The 19,557-nt window shown below is 38.0% G+C and overlaps 1 protein-coding gene across 2 annotated transcripts in view; it reads right to left on the reverse strand.

Annotated features, from left to right (window-relative positions):
• Positions 1–6,587: 6,587 nt before the first annotated feature.
• The window catches only part of dlg2 (discs, large homolog 2), a gene marked incomplete at its 5' end in the record, with an annotated part of 170,721 nt that continues 157,751 nt past the window's right edge, over positions 6,588–19,557 (reverse strand). For both annotated transcript variants that reach the window (XM_080041553.1, XM_080041552.1), the window contains 10 exons: positions 6,588–6,723; positions 7,238–7,329; positions 7,784–7,893; positions 8,014–8,186; positions 9,280–9,381; positions 9,941–9,991; positions 14,395–14,491; positions 15,692–15,767; positions 16,463–16,639; positions 17,504–17,618. In XM_080041553.1, coding sequence (XP_079897679.1) covers positions 6,617–6,723; positions 7,238–7,329; positions 7,784–7,893; positions 8,014–8,186; positions 9,280–9,381; positions 9,941–9,991; positions 14,395–14,491; positions 15,692–15,767; positions 16,463–16,639; positions 17,504–17,618 — 1,100 coding nt within the window. In that variant the 3' untranslated portion in view covers positions 6,588–6,616. The remainder of the gene's footprint in view (positions 6,724–7,237; positions 7,330–7,783; positions 7,894–8,013; positions 8,187–9,279; positions 9,382–9,940; positions 9,992–14,394; positions 14,492–15,691; positions 15,768–16,462; positions 16,640–17,503; positions 17,619–19,557) is intronic.

Raw genomic sequence — 19,557 nt, forward strand, 5'->3', positions numbered from 1 at the left:
ACGTCAGATCAGCATCTTGATGTGGCACACCTGTGAGGTGGGATGGATTATCTCAGCAAAGCAGAAGTGCTCACTATCACACATTTAGACAGATTTGTGAACAATGTTTGAGAGAAATGGTAATATTGTGTATCTGGAATGAATTTTAGATATTTAAGTCCATCTCATGAAAAATGGGAGCAAAAACAAAAGTGTTGCGTTTATATTTGTGTTGAGTGTAGATGTATACATGTACTTTTCAGCCAAATGTTAAGTACTGTTTAGATTAATATATATATATATATATATATATATATATAAATATATATATATATATATATATAAATAAATCTATTTAATTATTCAAAAGAAATTGAACAAGATAACAGTCATTCTGAAAATGCTGTCTGAGTTGCAGAATGTATATTTTATATTTATTTGATGTGTTGTGAAGTGTTGTTAAAAGGAGAAGTTGGATTACTACACACCTTTATTGTGACAGACGTTATCACTCTGTACGGTGTAAATACTGCAATATTCCACATATTAACGCTGCACTTATAGGCACTGATGATCATGCATTATCCAAACGTGGCATCTTAACTCATCATCTCTGATTCACATGAACACACACCGCGAACACAACTGAATACATTCTAAAATCGTAAGAAACAGTCACGTTCATTTTAAAAGTAACACCCTTTTTAATTTCCTTTTCAAAAGATGGTCTTTGCAATAACTTTATATATTTACAATACATATCTAAGTATATACATACACACATATGCATATATACAGTATATATATGCATATTATATGCATACAGCGATAATCATACGTATTTCATCAAAGCAACCGGATGCACACTAACATAATGCAAACACAATGTTCTCTTTGTTCATAAGCTGAACTAAATACAAAAAGTAGGAACTTAAAATGTGTTAAATAATGAAGAAACAGTGTTGAGAAGTCAATGTACTTAATGTGTGTCCTGTATGTCTATCACTCCAGTGAACAAGACATCACCTACAGTCCTGTGTAAATCAGATATGGCATAATATGCCTCATGTTAGGTGCATATCATATTGATATTGGACAAACATGAAGGTTTACAAGCTATTCTGAACAAACAAAAGCAGACAGCGTAAAACATGGCAAGGTTTACATGGATGTAAAGCAGCTCATCCTTAAGTGCAACTTTCCAGGAAGAAAAACAAATTGTCTTATTGATCATTTGTAAACATTTCTTGTGTAAATCTTTATTTCATGTCAGACCCAATGTAAGAAATGATTAAATGAATTACAAGTGGTACCCTCTGTACCATGGACCCCTCAAAATGACACACACATCAACCTGGACGGAAGAAGACATCTACAAAGTCTTAGTGGGTGCAGGTGCACCAAAAATATACAGTATATATGCAGCAGTATGACGGTAAGAACAGGAGAGAGAATGTGGTGCATTCTCAAAGGGACAATATTCTGAAGGGGAAATGATATAAGCCAAATTGTGGAATAATTTTGCTCTTGGACACAATATGATTCATTCAGTCCATGCCCATTTTATTTATCCACGTAAAAAAAACCTGTTAAACTTAAGAAAATACATCTGTCAATCAATGCCTGGTCCATGTTCCTAAGTGCAAACCTCATTAACTGCAACACTATAGTCACCGTTGACACCACTCCATGACTAGTCATTTCTTATCAATAATTGGAAACTATATGTCATACAAATTGTATTGGCTGTGTCCCATTTCAGCATCATGGCTCCATTAATTGCTCTTCCCAGTGTGGCTAAGACATGCAGCTTGTATTCCCATACAATGTGGAAAACACCATTGACAGACTTACTTTTGGTTGTTTTTTTTTTTCTTTTTTTTGGGGGGGGGGGGGGGGGGGAGGGAACCAGAATTTTTAATCATACATTGTGAGAGTTTAACAGGGGATAAGCTAAATGTGATTACTACAACATATTGCTTTGGACACCACCTCTTACAACAGTGATTTTATTTGAGTTTTATGAATGAATGATTCAAATCTGCCGTTGGATCAGGTCTTAAAACACAGCATTTAACCCAATGCTTCGGTTGCGTTGAATATTGCACATCCACAGGAAAAAAGAAGACTGTTGCCACATGCATAGATCAGAATATCCTTTACGTTTCCACACAGAAAATCCCCCGCTGGCCCATAACCATGTCACAATGTACACAAAGACTTTGGAAGTATTGGTGTAGCATTAGTATTATGCCAGTATATGAATATATATTTTTTACATCTCATCATATAACTGGCCAATATCGCTTTTTTTCAAAACTAAATATTGATGTCTAGTCACCGACTATTTTAAAATGAAATGCTCATATTTAAGATAAACTAAAAGTTATTAAAATATCTCTTCAGACTTTATCAGCACAGGGCGTAAACACCCTCAGCATGACATATGCCTTCCAAGTGATTCAGCCTTCTTTCGCTAAAGTTTAGATGTGAATGGGCAATAAATAAAATGGAATGAGGAAAATAAATAAAATGGAAGAGTACATTTATAAGCTTTCATTGATGATACTCAGTAAACTTACTCTGTTAAGGCAAGTGGTGACCAGTATGTTATGAAAAATTAAATGAATGAATGATGGCAGAGTTGTTGAAACATATTGCAAAAAATAAAAAGGAAACAGTTTTGTTTTTACACTTATTAAGGTTTTCCCATCTGATTTTAACCAGTTAATGACAAGAGAAATAATTTACATAAAAATATCATTTCCATCTTAGAAGTATACACACTCGTTTAAGTGGGAGTGTTTTGGGGTGCTTATCTACTACAGGTTCAGTATGTGGTCCACACAAACAGGTCAGGGAGGATTCAGTCTGGGCCATCTTATTACACACCAACCAGATTTGATTTATATTTGCTTTTAAAAATGTGTATTCTTTACTGCTATTTTACAGTGGCTATTTGTTAACAACACAATGAATAAGTGCACTTTTGAAATGTCCCATTGATTAGAAACATACCTGCATACCTCATTTCACTACTATATTAACTTGCTAATACGCATTGGGTGAAAACATGCCGTTTAAATCAAGCAGGAATACTTAAGTATATCATTTATATAATATCACTCACAAATAAATTGTTATGGGAATCTAATGACCAATGGCATTGCAGTTCAACAGAACAGGAAGGTTATCACACTTGGTAGATGCATTAGTCACTCCAAGTGCTTTAAGTTGGCCTAAATTATGAAATTTAATTTTATCATTGATGAAAAAAATAGATACTATATTTTATACCCTTTTACGGAAAGGCAACCCACTGGCGAGTAAACTATTTATAGTGGATATTGCATCGCGCTGGGTCAGTTAAAGCGATACCATGTAACTTTGATTTTTGGGGTGTATTTAGCGACACCTCTGGAAGAAAGTTGTCATTACAGCTCATTACTTTTGAGTGCCTTTCCCTTCACCTTCATTATTTATTATTCATTATTGCACTTTTTTTTTTTTCAGTTTTGCTTTGAGAGCGTTGAATTCCATGTCTAAATAATTAGCCTAATAGTTTAAACATTTTTCACTTGCTTTTGTTTTTATTTTAGCAGCTAGCAATACATTTACAATGTATGTAGGGGGCAGAGAGTAGCTATTCAAAATAGTATTTAAAGAAGAAGTCACAAAACCTTTAAGTGGAATGGTTAATGTGGACACAAAACAAACAGTGAAAAATGATATAAAAATCCCAACTTTTTCTTAAATTTAAAGTTGTACAAATGACACCTTTAAGCGTTCAAGACATTTGGTCTCATCCCCTTGTCAAACAAACGGTAATACATCTAAACAGGTAACTAACTTTTCTCAGGCCTCAAGCTGATTCAAGATGGTCCTTGCTGTCCGCTCAGGTTGTCTGCCCAACATTTGAAGGTGTTTTAACCAGGAACTGGATTGAGAAAAGAAGTTAGGCTGAAAGAAGTGCACACTCATTAGCGTTTTAGTATACAGTGTATCCATAATCAGTACGTCTAAATATTTACATTATTCATAATCTAACCAATTAAAGGACATATTCACATTTTTTTCAAGTCTGCCAATTACCAGGTGCCCAAATGAACATGGAAACAGGTTTAGCCCACTGTAATCAGTCCTCCTGTTCAAACTGGGCATTCAGAGATCCTTTTCTATGGAGTTTCCAAATAAAACTGATTGGAAACAATACCCACTTGTCTGAGTTAGACCATTCGATTGGGCATCTTTCACAAGCTATAAACCCAATCATTATGATGGAACCTGGAAACAGCTTGCCTGAGGAGAACCAGTCATCTGAATCAGTATCCTTCCAAATTAAAACTCACCTTTTTCAGGTCTGTCAACTCCTGAAAGACTCCATAATGTTGCTACAGAATATGAATATCTGATACTTATAAATGCATTTTGTGCAATATATGCGTTCCCTTTACTTCCATGTTCTGCACTGTTTCTGCCTTTTCACACTAGATATTGTTATACTTTTTACAAATATGTGTTTCAGTGTTACATTTTATCAGAACTTTAACCTCTCTCTCAACTCTCTCTCAAGTCATAAAAAAATACCGTGAACATCAAACATCTCTTTCCCCATAATATTGCCAAACACATTAACACAGTCACAACATACTACGTCACTCAAATAAAATATGCTCTGTCAATGACCTTTTTAATCAAAGTTATGTTTTCAGTAATAAATAATGATGTGCTTTTTCGTGCTCTCTAAGTAGCAAAATATAGTGTCTTATCTCTGTTGCTAATCGCAGCGTTCTCCCACTTGGCATTGTCAATGCAACAGATGGATGTCTGCTTTTAAATAAATAAAAAAAAAACATGAAAATCTTACAGTGAATAAAACGTGTTCTTCACACACACACGCACTTCATGTCAGATAAATAAATACAGCAATTGAAGGAAGAAAAAAGGATGTAAACAAACACAAAGCAAAGCTGTGTTCAGGGGGATGCACCGAGGCAAAATCATACAAAACATTCAACTGCTAGGAAGATTTGCTAGTTGCTGCAGTGTAAAGGGAGGGTGGTATTCCTATTTTCCTTCATAAAGCCACTTTTCCAAAGCCTGGAAATCCAGACCTGCTACTGGCAAATTTAAATTTGCTCAGCCTGTTGGTCTGGACACGATCCATTGGAGCTCATTAAATATGTCGGAGAATTCTTAATTACCAATCAAATCGTTATCTATCTATCTGATATGGGTGGGCCAGAGTCCTATGTATGGGGCTCTGGGCCGGACGTAACTGGATGACGACAGTGCTGGGCATGCTTACTACCACGGCTTCGACGCGCTAGTAAACAACAAAGATGGATGCAGATACGTTGTTTGAGTTTGAAACGGCTTTGGCCTCGACACTTAACGATTTGGAAGACGGCACTCAAATCTTTCATTAGCAAGAAAGAAGAATTTTCTGTTTTGCCGACCGACCACGGCGAAAGTTTAATTAATTCACCAGTTAACCCTGCTGTTTCGCTAAATGAAGGGGCCTTAATACGTCACCTTGTTCATTGCTCTGATTGGTCGTAGTGCTATCCAATTGCGTGCAGTAGTATTTGAAATGCACGCAAAGGTGCCGCCGCTTGAGTTGGGAAAGTCTATTGATCATGGCCAGACCCTGTATCGTTCTAGATGTGGGTCTGGATTTCCAGGCTAACCTTTCCACCAAAAGTACCAGGAACTTTTTGTCCTCTTCAAGGAACTAAAAGGTTCATTCGGCCCTGTATTGTCTGTGTTTCCACCACGGCCTGAAGTCCTGGGAAGGTTATGCAAATCAGGCCGATGACGTATGCATGAACATGTTAAGTCATGATAGATTTAATCAATATTGAGTTCCAACAGAAATCAGTGTGCCTAATTGTATGTTTAATACAAACTATTACTATAAACTATGGTGGTAATGTTGCTGGTATGATGTCAATATGGTGGTATTTTGGCAGAGAGACCTACACGTCTGGTAGCAAAAGCAGAGTTTCAAACATGGCGTGTGAAATAATAATAATCAGAAATCTTTAGCATTACAGCCCCGCCCCCAAATATCCTGAACCTCTGTACAGTTCTGCCCCCATTGAAGGGTCTTCAAGGGAAAAATCATGGTTAATCATTTATCCAGGAACTATATTTAGACCCTGGTTCCTCCAAAGGGTTCCTAGTGCCTTGGGAAAGTTCCCGCGGTGGAAAAGCAGCTTTAGGTTAGCGAAGCAAAGAGGCCTGCACTGTATATGCCACAACCAGTCTCCTGCTTGAAATTCTACACAGTGCCCGACACGTACCCCATATTTATTTAGTTTTCGTAACATTTTCTTTTTCCTTTTTGTTCAAATAGAAAAATCAACAAAAAAAAATGCAACTGATTCCTGTTTCAAGACCTAATATTTTCTAACACATTAGTGGTTTACATTCAGGAACATTCATGTTGAGTGAAAAAATGAAGCAATAACCAACAGAAAAAGAGAAAACAAAACAAAAACAAAACTGAAAAAAAAAATACATATTCACAATAATTATTTATGAGGACTATTCATCGCCATACAGTTATCATATGTTACACTTTAGATCTAGTTTTGTAGCAGTCCAGACTCCCTTCCAGGGTGATGATGGGTTATTATAGTTTCTCCTTTGAGGGGATCCAGATATAGGGTCCTGAATGTTCCTCTATGACCTGTTTGCAGTAGTTATAAATGTCCTCTAAGGTGTCTCCTTGAACCAGGGCTGCAAGGCAAAAGGGAATGTACTGTGGAACTTTGTATGAAACAGGCGCATCACATTCATAGTAAGGCAAGACACTGCAGGCAAAAACATCCTAAAATGAAAATGTACACAATCATGAAAAAAACCTGATTATTAAAATCAGTACAAGATAGAAATATCCTAGGAACTATCATTGATTCTTTAACAAAAGTGATACCTCTCTCCAATGTTGTTTCTTTTAACGATTGCAGAAGTTATCTTAAACTTAACTGGCATGTCTGCTATATATTTACACTGCTCATCTGGATGGAACCAGAAACAAATTCTTATTATTTTTGGCATAACATGCAGGCGGCCATATGAGCACACCTTTCTCTGTGGTGAAGAACCTTTACTACAGTGGTATTTTTTATAATCCCGGCTAGCCTTGTGCTCTAGATTCTAGTATACTGTGTTTGAGCAGTGTTCCACAATGAGGGACCAGCTGAAAATAGATTAGGTTTCTAGTGTATAGATGCGTGTATTGATATCATACCTGTAAAGAATTCCCCAAACTCCTGCTCCAGCTTCATAGCTCTGTCAAATGTCTTTCTGGCTTGTTCCTCTGTCAGTCTCTTATTCATGTCCCTGCACAGAGGCATCACACATCAAACATCACACAAACACATTATTCAGATTTTGTATTTAAAATTATGGAAAATATAATCAATCTAAGTGATAACTTCACATAAAGTAATGTGGAAATGTATTAGCAGTAAACACTAAGTAGATGGTTTAGAACATAGAATATACAGTATATCATAATGTTGTTATGAGTACATATAAGGACATTTTAATGTGAGACAAAGCATTGAAAAACATCTTATTTCAAGCACTGTATTTATATGTTAAGATATTTGGCTATTTTGCTTCTCTAACTTTGTCTTCTTTCATACTAGTATAAAGTTTTGCTCAAATCTAATTAGTCCTTCAGTGATATCAAACAATATGAGCATTTCACATGTAGGTGAAGTGTCACGTTACACAAAGGAATATTCTTAAAGACTGCTTTTATTTTTAAAGAAATGAACTGTTTACTCACATTAATGAATCGATAGACTTGGGCTTTATGAAGATGGCGATGGGATAGAGTTGTGCTACTTGTAGTCGTTTGATAGCATTTCCAGACACGTCCAGAATGCAGTGTTTACCCTGCTAAACAAAAAAGGGTTTTATTTTATTGAAGGTCTTTGCTTCTAGTTGGTGCAGCTAACATTATTATTATTATTTTTTAGCTTTTTTAGTAAAGAAGAAAGTCAAAAAGCCTCTCACCCTTTCAGCCACATATTTGACAGACATGACACTGGTCCCATACAGGTTATCGTTGTACTGTCCCGCCTCTATGAACTTGTGCTCTTGGATGTCCTGCTCCATCTGCTCTCTGGACATGACAAAGTGGTAGTCCCTCCCGTCAGCCTCATAGTCCCTCCTGGACCGAGTGGTATCTTTGGTGCAAAATGAGGAAAATAATACATTTTACATCTATGAAAACTAACTTACTTTGCAATGCACAGTGTGTATTTTATGATAGCTACTCTGTGCTGGTAGAAATGCAACCAATTATCATGTATTAAGAGTTTGGTCTGTCTTTTTATGAACTATGTACTGAATCTTCAAAGTAACCGTGGTCCATATGTACATTTTAAAGATATCCACTCACATGTTGCAGTGCACAAATGAGGGAAAGCTAGAGTTAAGAGCTTTGGCAATTCCCAATTGTATATTGTTAGCATACGAAAGTGTGCTAGACAATGAATGAACAGATTTCATTTGGATATCTTTAAAAGAAAAGAAGATGGACTATAGTTAATGCTTCTACGGCGGTAGGAAGAGTAATATTATCGGATTCAAACACATTCATTCAAGGAACACTAGTGAAAAAAAATAACAATTAAACAAATCAACTCAGTGTATCCGCGGCCTGCTTACCTTGGTGCCCTGAGCTGTTGGCAGCTTTATATGGTTTAAAAAGGGTGTGTTGAAATAAAAGAGACGTGTAAATCAAAACATGCAAAATTAAAAAACAGCTTTGGCTGATGAAGAACACATCACAGAACAGACGGAGGAGTGAGGTGACATACACATAAAGGCAATAACAACACAACTGTCATACACACAATGTACAGAGACACTCAAACACACATAGCATAACAACAACGACACTCAAACACATAAACAAACACTGGTTGTCTTAATTCAGCTTGATGAGCCCTGTATCACCTTTCTAAAATACACGCCAGGACTTCCTATATCTGGTAGGAGTTCAGCTTAAAGGTCACAGATTATGCAAAACCAGTCAGATTTCTCTCCCCTAATGATCTCATTAGGGGAGAGAAATCTGACTGGAAGCCGAAAATGTGCATATTATGTGACCTTTAAAGATGCTTTATATCTTTGTATATAATTACTCAAACCGATGCTCATCTAAATGACTCCACAGTATACTGTATAGCAGGTCAACATATCAAGTAAACACAGAAGAATTTGATCTATTTTTGACTCAATGTCATGTTCATGTTTCCATGAGCTTCTACTTACGTGGCACACAAGAGCCAAACTTTTCTGGGAACTCTGATATCAGATCATCGTTGACTCTGTCCTTCATGGGTCCCAGGATTATGATGGGTCTGGCATAATTAACTGCAAGGAAACACAAAGGAGTGACTGGACTTTCTACAAAAAAAACTAAACTTCTGTTTGTAGAAAATGATGTAGAAATGTAGAACACACAGCCACATTGACTGTTTGTTATGAAAGTAAATCTTTTGCAGTGTTAGTTTTCCTGTGTTGTGTGGAGGGGAGCTTCAGTTCTTGTTTGTGCGCTTTGCTGGTTTGAGTCACTTCAATACATCACAATGTGTTCATTTTAAATTAAAAAGTAGAGTCAGCGATTCTGGAGAAAATCAAATCACTTTTTGTCAAAATATTAATATTAATATTATCAGCACACACACACACACACACACACACACACACACACGCACACACACGCACACACACACACTCAGGAAGAGGATACCGAGGAGATATGCACAGATTTTGATAACAAGGGTTCTCAAGAATCACTGACTCCACCTTTAAATGTTCCTCAATCACACTGATGTGTTTGTAATACTTTATGTGTATGTTTGTTTTACTGTCCATGTGAGCAATAGAAGAGTAGAGCTCATGGCTTTGATGACACATTTGACAAACTTACTTTCTTGCCTCATCACAGGTTCATATGAGAGAATGACATCCTCCTGACTCCCTGGTGGGGAACACAGTGCACATATTAGTATGGCACCTGGACAACAATACTCAGTATTGACATAATCAACATGCCTCATTTGGAAAACAGTCACATGCATGGCAGCCATGGTATCTGCCAATTTTTAAAGTTCAAATTTAAAGACATTTAAGACCTTTTTAAGACCTCTAAAATGGAAAAATAATACCAATACCGCGGTAACAGAAATCGACAAACTACACTATACTCCGTAAAGGGTTACATTAAATCTGACTACCAAATATTCAATGCACTTTAGCTAACAACTGCTGTCTAATTACAGAAAATAAAAAACAAAAAGGTCCAACTAGCTGATCTTTTGAGGGAACTATTAGTATCTTTAAAGATGAGCTAGTTGGACCTTTTCGGGTTGAAGATGGCCTCAAAATCAACTCCCAAACCTACTGCCAGTTTCTAGAAGATACTTTCTTCAGTGGTACAGTAAAAGGTCTGCATCTTTCAAGAAGACCATGATTTTTATGCAGGACAATGCTCCATCACATGCATCGAAGTACTCAACTGCATGGCTAGCCAGTAAAGGCCTTAAGGATGAAAAAATAATGACATGACCCCCTTCCTCTCCTGACCTAAACCCTATTGAGAACCTGTGGGCCCTGCTTAAACGGGATATTTACAGTGAAGGAAATCAGTACACCTCTCGGAACAGTGTCTGGGAGGCTGTGGTTGCTGCTGCACAAAAAGTTGATCGTCAACAGATCAAGAAACTGACAGACTCCATGAATGGAAGGCTTGTGACAGTTATTGAAAAGAAGGGTGGCTATATTATATTGGTCACTGATTTTTTTTTTTGACATGCCGGACATTTTTATTTGTAAATGTTGAGTTGTTTTATTATTCTCACTGTAACAGATGAAAATAAACAAGTGAGATGGGAAAATTTTAGTTTTTTTATTTAGTTGCAGAATAATTCTGCACACTAATAGTTACCTAATAATAGCAAAACATATATTCTCGTAAGAAAGACAAAACCTCACCTTTACTTTCGTAAACATTCAGGTTTAGGTTCATTAACATTTTGGATTGACCGAGAGCACTGTAGTTGTTCAATAATAAAATTAATCCTCAAAAATACAACTTGCCTAAAAAATTTGCACACAGTGTAAGAGATCACTGTAAAGGCAACCTGAAAACCCATCATTACCACCTTTTCAACCAATTACAGAACTGTATCAATTGGTTTACATTTACTGATTAATCGAGTAACAAGAACAGTTTAATAAATTTAGAAAATATGTGTTAGGTGCAGCATACAATATTTTAATTAGGCTAAATTAAAAATGGGATATTTTTGGGAGAAGAATAATCCGAATGTTCTTCATATTTTAATTCCTTATTCAATAAATAACAAACTTAGTCCATTAACTTTATTTTTCAGAACTTATGGCAGAAACTATTTAAAAATTGGTTCCACAGGTCAAGGGAGGTTTTTGCAATTTCAAAATCGTATATGTATGTTGGCCCACTGTAGATTTACATCCATGCTCACGAGACCTGCGGTAATTTGCGCAAAGTAATTTTTTCTTCATACAGTATTGTTGCAGGCGTTCAGGTTAATAAACCGCGGGTATTAGAGTTGTACCGATTGGCAAAGGAAACGTAGGCTACTATCTGCGATTGATGGGAGGATCGGCAATAGTTTTTATAGCTGTCAGAAAGGGAGTGGAGAGAAAGAAAGTGACAGAAAGAGACCAGCGTCTCACTCCATGAGCTCACGCCAAGTCAACGCGACCTGAATGAACGTCTGATGAGCAGCTATTTATAAATATAGATACATAAACATTGTTTACTAAACACAATCAACGTGTTGTGTGATTTGCGACAGTAGCCTACCTATATCATCAGCGGACGGGTGGTTGCGCACCTACAAGCAGCGGCAGTGTGTGGTCGCGGGGTGAAAAAAGCCAGCCAGTCGTCCTCCCTCCACCTCTCACTGAATTTATAATAGCTGCGCATGCATTTCGCTGGGTCGTTCTCTCCTTTTTTGCTCTACCGCGGCCGACTTCAAATTCGAAAGCAGGGAACACACATTCTTCTTCTACGTTTTAAATGCGGTACTCAGCCTCACACGGCCGTACTGCCTCTAGCGTAGGCGTCGGACTTGCCGGATATCTTTGTATATAAAACACCGATAAAATAAAAACATAGAAATCTAACAATTAAACTAGAAAACTAGAATGAAACAAATAAGGCAAGCTCATTAATTCTGCCCCCGAGTAAATTTAATGCCGCCCACCCAATAATTCCAGACTTTTTAAGACATTTAAGGCCTTGAATATTGAAACTTAAATTTAATGACTTTTAATGCTTTTCAAGATCCGCGGCAACCCTGATGGCAGCACATGTCTGTATTCAATTCATAGCATCCAACTAATGTTAAGGTGACTATTCTGTGTTCTATCTGTATCCTGACGACCAGAACATTCATTAGCAGGTGAGGCTTCTAGGGTAGAGGTGAATTATCCACTTAAATAAATGTGAATGTACTGTATAAAGGCCTGTATCCCAAATGGCTGACATGTTTTATTAAACACATAACAACATTGTTTGCAAAGCGACACAGACGCAAATGTGACGTGATCTAAATTTCTACTTCAAACTGACATGCTCAAAAGCAAAGATACAAAATATTATAGCTGTTAATACCAATGTCATGCAACACATGCATTAAACATAAATAACACCTGAAGAAAGTATGGGGTGCAATTATATATTTATAAATATAGAAATATCTATATATATAAAAATAAATGTAAGTCTGTTCAGAATTTCATTATCAGTTTGGGAAGCTCCAGTCCACAAGAATCTCCCTGGTGACTCATTAAGTGTGTGAAGACCCTGCAGAAGGCCTGTGGCACTGCACCACTCACTGACTGACACGACCACTGCTCTTAACAAAAGATCTCGTCCTCTTCTGACCACATTTTTGTCCGAGTAAAAAGCCTTTCATTTCCTTTGATTATTAAGTTGAGACACTGCAGGTGAATAGGGTAAAATTATTATGTTATGGACATCATCATGCAACTTTGCCAGTTGAATACTTACATTCAAATAATTACTTTTTGTATTACTTTTTTTTGTTGTTGAAATGTCTGAATAAATATGCAAATCTGGCTGTATCTAACTAATTATATTTAGAAGTTGAGATTCTTGGTTTAGAGTATTGAAAAAACCTAATGTTGAGACAATGTCCATTAAAGACAGTTGTAAAGTAAAAATACACATAGGCAAATAAACACCAAAATGTACATTCTGGACCTTTTAATTTGAACTAGTATGAAAGGAAGACATATTTATGGAAACAAAAAAGTCAGAAAAATTGACCATGCAGTGTTTTGCCTCTAACCTAAAAAGGTGTAGTTCATAATAACCTATCTTTGACTTAAGGAACCAAACAGAATAGCCAGAGAACCTATTGTAAATGCCCTTTCCTTGTGTTAGGGATCCTACTTCACCTTCTTGTTAACACAGACACACACTGCAAACCAAGACGCAAGACAAATCCAACCAATGCAGCATGCAACGGTGCAGGCAAAGAGAGACAGGAACCAGACACAGAGGCTGTTGTTGTTGTTGTTGTTGACGTGAGTGGGAGCAAGGAGGGGTTTGTGAGGTTTGTGGTAAACAGAGATGAGGAAACCATTCCTGCACCAACTTACTGAAGGTCTTTGTCCCATACCCATCATCACCTAGCCCCAGGATGTCCTACAGGCCGTTCCATAGGGAGCCAGAACACAAGACAGAAAGGAAGGAGGACAGCCGCAACATAAGCAAAAAAGGTTTGGAGGCATTGTTGAGAAGAGGAGTGGAGAGGAGCTCTGTGTGTGTTGAGGGACCCCACACATCCACCGGCTCTGTCCAGCTACTGAGCAGCCAGCAGGGGGCGCCAAATACAAAACCATAACACGTAGGATGGTTGCGATGGAACCTAAAACGTTTATTTTCTATTTTTTTAAATGTATATGTGAGCTGCTGGATACTTAAATGTATCCACAGGGATGAATAAGTGTCTTCTATCCATCATCCATCCATTCATCTATGTTTCTATCCATCCATCCATCTATCTTTGACGAAAAAAACTGGGTCATAGACTATCACCATATGGTGGACGTATGAACTGCATTGACTTGGCTTTTCCCTTGCTGACTGATCAGCATCTGAGCCAGGAGATTTCGGAGGACTGCGATCCAAACAGAAAGAGAAAAATAATACAAAGACCATGAGAGGAAGCAGGAAAGGCCTCCCAAGAATGCCCCGTGTGGGCCTGAAATAACCTGTGAAATACCCAGGAAGGCCCTAACATCATGTGGCCCTACACTGACTCTCTCTGCATGGAAAGTACATGTGTGTCCCGTGAGCTTACTTACGGTCTGAATCACTGCCATCCTGCTCACCCTCTTTGTTCTTGTAGAATGGGAACTTTCGTGTAAAGATGAAATTCTTTTTACGTTTGTCATTGAATGACTGTGAAGGGGGAGAGAAAGCATGGGGGGGGGGGGCACACACAGGTATATCTGGTCATGTTTCATGCAAAAACAAAAAACGACGGCTGGTGCACACAATGTGGGACGTCAAGAAGTGGAACAAAAAGTAGAATTCCCTGGTCATTTTTATGGACTTTAATATGTATTAAATATGGCCACAATTCTTTGAATCAGATGATTACAATGGTGCATTCTATTTCTATTATTTTTAAGCCAAAACGATGATTTCCAATTTGTATTATTGATATATTTGTTAAACTCATTCATTGAGCAAAAAATGACACATTTGCTGGATACAGCTACAACAAATGTCAAAGTCCCTGCTGTGTGTTGTATGATTTTGAATGTCATGATTATGGGCTGTTGGGTTGACCAAAGGAGACGCTGAGTGAGTTTGATGGGGCTCCGTCACGTTATAGAATTAACAATTGAGTTGCCTTTGTGTACAAAATGTGCTATATACAAATTACTTCTTGATGTGCCACAGTTGCATTTAAAGTCAAAGCAAAGTAGAGAAAAAAAATAGTTATTGGATCATGCTAGGATTAACAGAACTGGGGTTGAGGCATTGAGACCATTTTTCAGGAGCACAGAACAAAAACCGCCATGCAGAGATGGAGAGAGAGGAGGATGGAACTCAGAGAGGATGAGACTTCAAAATAATGAACATGCGATTTTATATCATCATTTGAAGACAGAACGCAGCTACTGATGTGTGAGATTTCTACAGCTATTAGTTGAAAGTAATGGTCCAGACATTCCTCCTATGCTTTTCTAACTAGACTCTGGGAAAGGTAAGGATTCTTACATCTGCTGTGATAGTTTGTTTTGTTCATAAACAATGGCATAGGTTGCATTTTAACATTGTTATATAAATGACACAACATCCAAACAAGTCCAACTCTGTTATATGTATATGTATAAATGCATATTATTTTACAAAAGCTACTACATAAAGACCCTGACTCATAAATCAGAATATAAAAAAAACATTAGGAAGACGACACTTCTGTGATTATTTAAGGGAAGCCACAGGTACTGTAAAGATTGTAACATTAAATCTTTCTTACACAAAAAAAAAGTTCACGGTTATATTTGATTTACATTACGACTGATCAAATTATTATTGTAATAAAAGAAAAACGGCCTCCTTGCAGCTCTCATAAAAGAAAGCACTTACCCCTTTGGAATCAAATGACCCCGGCTTGGCATTGAATTTCACAGTCTTTAGACGCGCCCGCTCTTTCCTCTCCACCCTGCCAAGTAGAAAAGAGCCGTGTCAGCCATTATCCACAGAGATGAAATAAAACGAGTCAAGATGATGCCACGCTCAGCCATTTTATGAGGACAAGTCTCAAACAGTTCCAGTCTCAGTGTCTTAAAATGTATATTCTACCCTGTCACTGCTGCACACAATGTATGTAGAGGGATATCAATATGGCGTCAATGTGTTGTCTCGTATGTGCTTGCAGGTATGTACACAGGTGTGTGGACTTAAACTGCCTATGGAATTAGGGTCATTTTAAGTCAAGAGGGAGCTACTGATATGTTTTTTTTTAATGTACCATCCTGTATTAAATTACATTTTGATTTATAGAACCATCCACTTCAGTTTCAGTTTCCACTGTAAATAGTTTTTCCATCCAAGACCCTGTGGGTGTTTTAGGGTACGCCACAGGAGCGCCTGTTGTTATTCTTTGTCTTTATAAACTATGTCATTTGTTGAAGAATATCATGAAGTCGTTGCGTTTATTCCAAGAGACATTCCCTCCATCTGAATCTGAATATTGCATTATTAAATGTATAATTACACAGATTTTGACAGAAAGCGTTCTCCAGTATCGCTGACTCGACTTTCAATAAATGAGTGTTCCTCTTTTTGGACTATAAATATCATTCTGACTAATCATCTCCATGCTTCTCGTATTGGGTATATCTCTGCAGGTCTCACCGTCTCTTGCTGGGGATGACTCCCATCTCCTCACTGTCTCCGTGTGGGGTGACACGTCTGGCCTGCCACCACTCGTCATCAGAGGCGTTGATGACGTGGAGTATGTCCCCATACCTGAAGCTGAGCCCCTGGCTGGGCAGCCCGCTGTCCTTGGCCTTCTCATAGTCAAACAGGGCCCTGTTCAAGAGAATGTACAGGGTCTGGATTACTATAGCACATGCACTGAACGTTTTCCACTATCATACACCCACGTGAGGGCTTTACTAATTGTGTAGAGAGAAACTAGAAGCACAGCATCACCAGGTCAGGAGAGAATATAGTGAGTGATGGTCCATGGGGAGGGTTCGCTATAATAAGAAATGTTCTTTTGTTTCAGCCACACAGCACAGATACATGCCATGCAATTGAGCGGTTTGGTAAGGTGTGGCCCAGCACGCATTTTCTACTGTCAAAAGTTGGAAAGGGTACCAAAATAAGCGAACAGTGCCACATCTATTATTAGTCAACCTTTCGTTGGGGGACCAAGCCGTTCCAAAGGTTCCCAAAAGGGTGGAGCTACACACTGCAGTCCGTTGATTGGTCAAAAGAACACATAGATAAACCGCTGTGTGTAATCACTTCGGCAAGAGTGTAGAGTCATGTGTTTAGAGAAATTTTTTGTCAACAATGTATAAACATTGTATGGGTAAGAAACGTTGCATGTATGGATGCTGTCGGCAGTGGAAACTCAAGCCAGACCTAGGGTTACAGTGCCCTGCTGAACCGTGCCAAGCTGAACTGAACCGTGAGGCTCAGTGGAAACGAGGCATAGTTCAGTCCACACCCTGTTACATAAAGACACATCATGTGTGGCTTAAGAAGTAAAATAAGAAACTCCTTCTCAAAGATGGGCATTCATATCATTTTGCCATGGTCCTTGACAAATCAGTGCAGACATCACATGTAGGGATTGGAATGGATGTCTTTTTTTTATTTTCTGAATGCTCTAAAATTAGCTCGAAACATGCCAAACTAGGGTAAAGAGTCTAAGAAAAGACTGACCTCACATGGAGGGACCTCTTCTGATTGGTTCTCAGGGATCCCGACCCAGAGCTCATGCTGTGGTTCATCATCTGTTCCCGCAGGTCGTGGATCTTAGCCTCAAAACGCCCGTACTCTGCAAGACAAGAGGAGGGGGGATTAGGACTGACAGCCAGGTCCTCAGTCACACTACAGTGCACACTCCCACGGTACAGGTGTCAGTGTATTTACCACTGTCTAATACACACAGATCACATTGGCTCACATCAGCTGGCAGTACATGCCAAACTGTATGTACTGAACATTCCTTTGTGTATTAATTTGTTGTTTGTAATTTTCCAGCCTTGCAAGCAACTGGGAGCCAAACTTGTCTAGGAGGTCAAATGATATTCATACATACAGTATTTATATTATTATATAATAATAACACCTTAAGGGCAATGAACTGCAGGTGAATAGGGTCAAAAGGTTTTTACTAACACATCATGAATTCCTTCTGTATTAACCTTCAGAATAGTGTTAAGAATGAATATGGAAAGTGCACATCAAGGACAAGTGTATGAGGTAATAGATATAAAACGTCTTCTGATTCCTTAAGCAATTCCCTTGTGCTGAATACAAAACAAAAATAAAACCAACACATCGACATCATTTAGTTTTTTTATTGTGTTCACATTGTTGCACTTCGTATGACCCAGCGGGATTTCCACTCAGTGATTTGTCTGAACTAAATGAACTGAAGCAAAGTGAGAGAGGATGTGAAGACCCATCACTGTTGACAACTACCCTCTCCCTGACAGTTACTGCAGTTACTATGACGATGAAAGGAAAAGGATGACTTGAGGCGTGGCTGCCTATTCCGTCCAGATCAACTGCTAAAAGAGAAGTGACAGGTTGTTGCTCTGCACAAACGACCACTGCCCCTGCACAAACCGCTATTCTACATATTAAGGCTAAAAGTACAACATGTATATGTTATATTTAGTGTTAGAAATACAGTTTTACCAGCCATCATTGCCATTATAACAGCCACACTTGCATTAAACATGCTTTCTATGATATTGCTGTGCTTATCAGGCTTCCAAGAAAATAACAAGACTGGTAATACACGTAAGCAAATGAAACTAAAACGATGAAATCCTGTCTCATACCAGACACTACGTCTTCAACAATCTGCTAAATCAATCATTTCAGAATTAGAAATGTCCATTCTTATCTACTTTAATCTAATCTTCCTTGCCCTGTTGTTGTTGTTGCCAATCTTACACTGAAATAGTTCTCACATACCTGTCTGCATGTTGACGTTATATCTTGATCTTCATCATTTCTTGTCTTACATAGTCTTCCCTTTGTGCTCCCTCTGTCTGTCCCTGTACACACTGTGACTGTGGCCAGTGCAGCACTAAAGCAATGACAGGGAAACACCTCTATCTCTCTCCAGGGGCGGAGACTACACCAACAGTCTCTGATTCTCAAGACAAGATTGACTTTTTGAAGTGTTCTTATTTGGCTAAAGCCACTTTCAAATAAATAACATAATTAAAGGGATTTAAATGTCAGCGATAATTGAGAAAATCTGTGAATATCTCCTCACACTCCACTACCTGTACTGTGTGTGCCGACATGTTGCACAGTTTCTACAGTAGCACAGAATGGACAAACTTAATGCGTTTTTATATATTATTTGCCGTCCTGGGGGAAATGCATCTGTTGGAAGACGTAGTACTACTATAGAATAATAAGTCAAATACATCTTCTCCTCATCACTTGCTATTGGGGTCCTTGAAGGCCACTGTAGCTTCTGTAATTTTCCCAAAGGGAGGGGTTACCAAGTTAGCGTTGCAATCTGGACTCTCACCACTAGATGCCACCAAATATTCCAACATTACACACCGCGCCTTGAAACACAAGTATGGAATGAAACTATGGAATTTATACTTTATAAAGCCAAAATGAACTGTGTCTGCATGTACTGATAAGAACCTCCTCAGAATTGATATTTGAAACATTTTCAAAGAGAAAAAATAAAGGGGACACTGTTTGCAGGGTCAGGACCTGGGAGCACAGGAACAAAA

The sequence above is a fragment of the Ammodytes marinus genome (assembly GCF_949987685.1).
Source record: "Ammodytes marinus genome assembly, chromosome: 14".
Taxonomy (NCBI): Eukaryota; Metazoa; Chordata; class Actinopteri; order Uranoscopiformes; family Ammodytidae; genus Ammodytes; species Ammodytes marinus.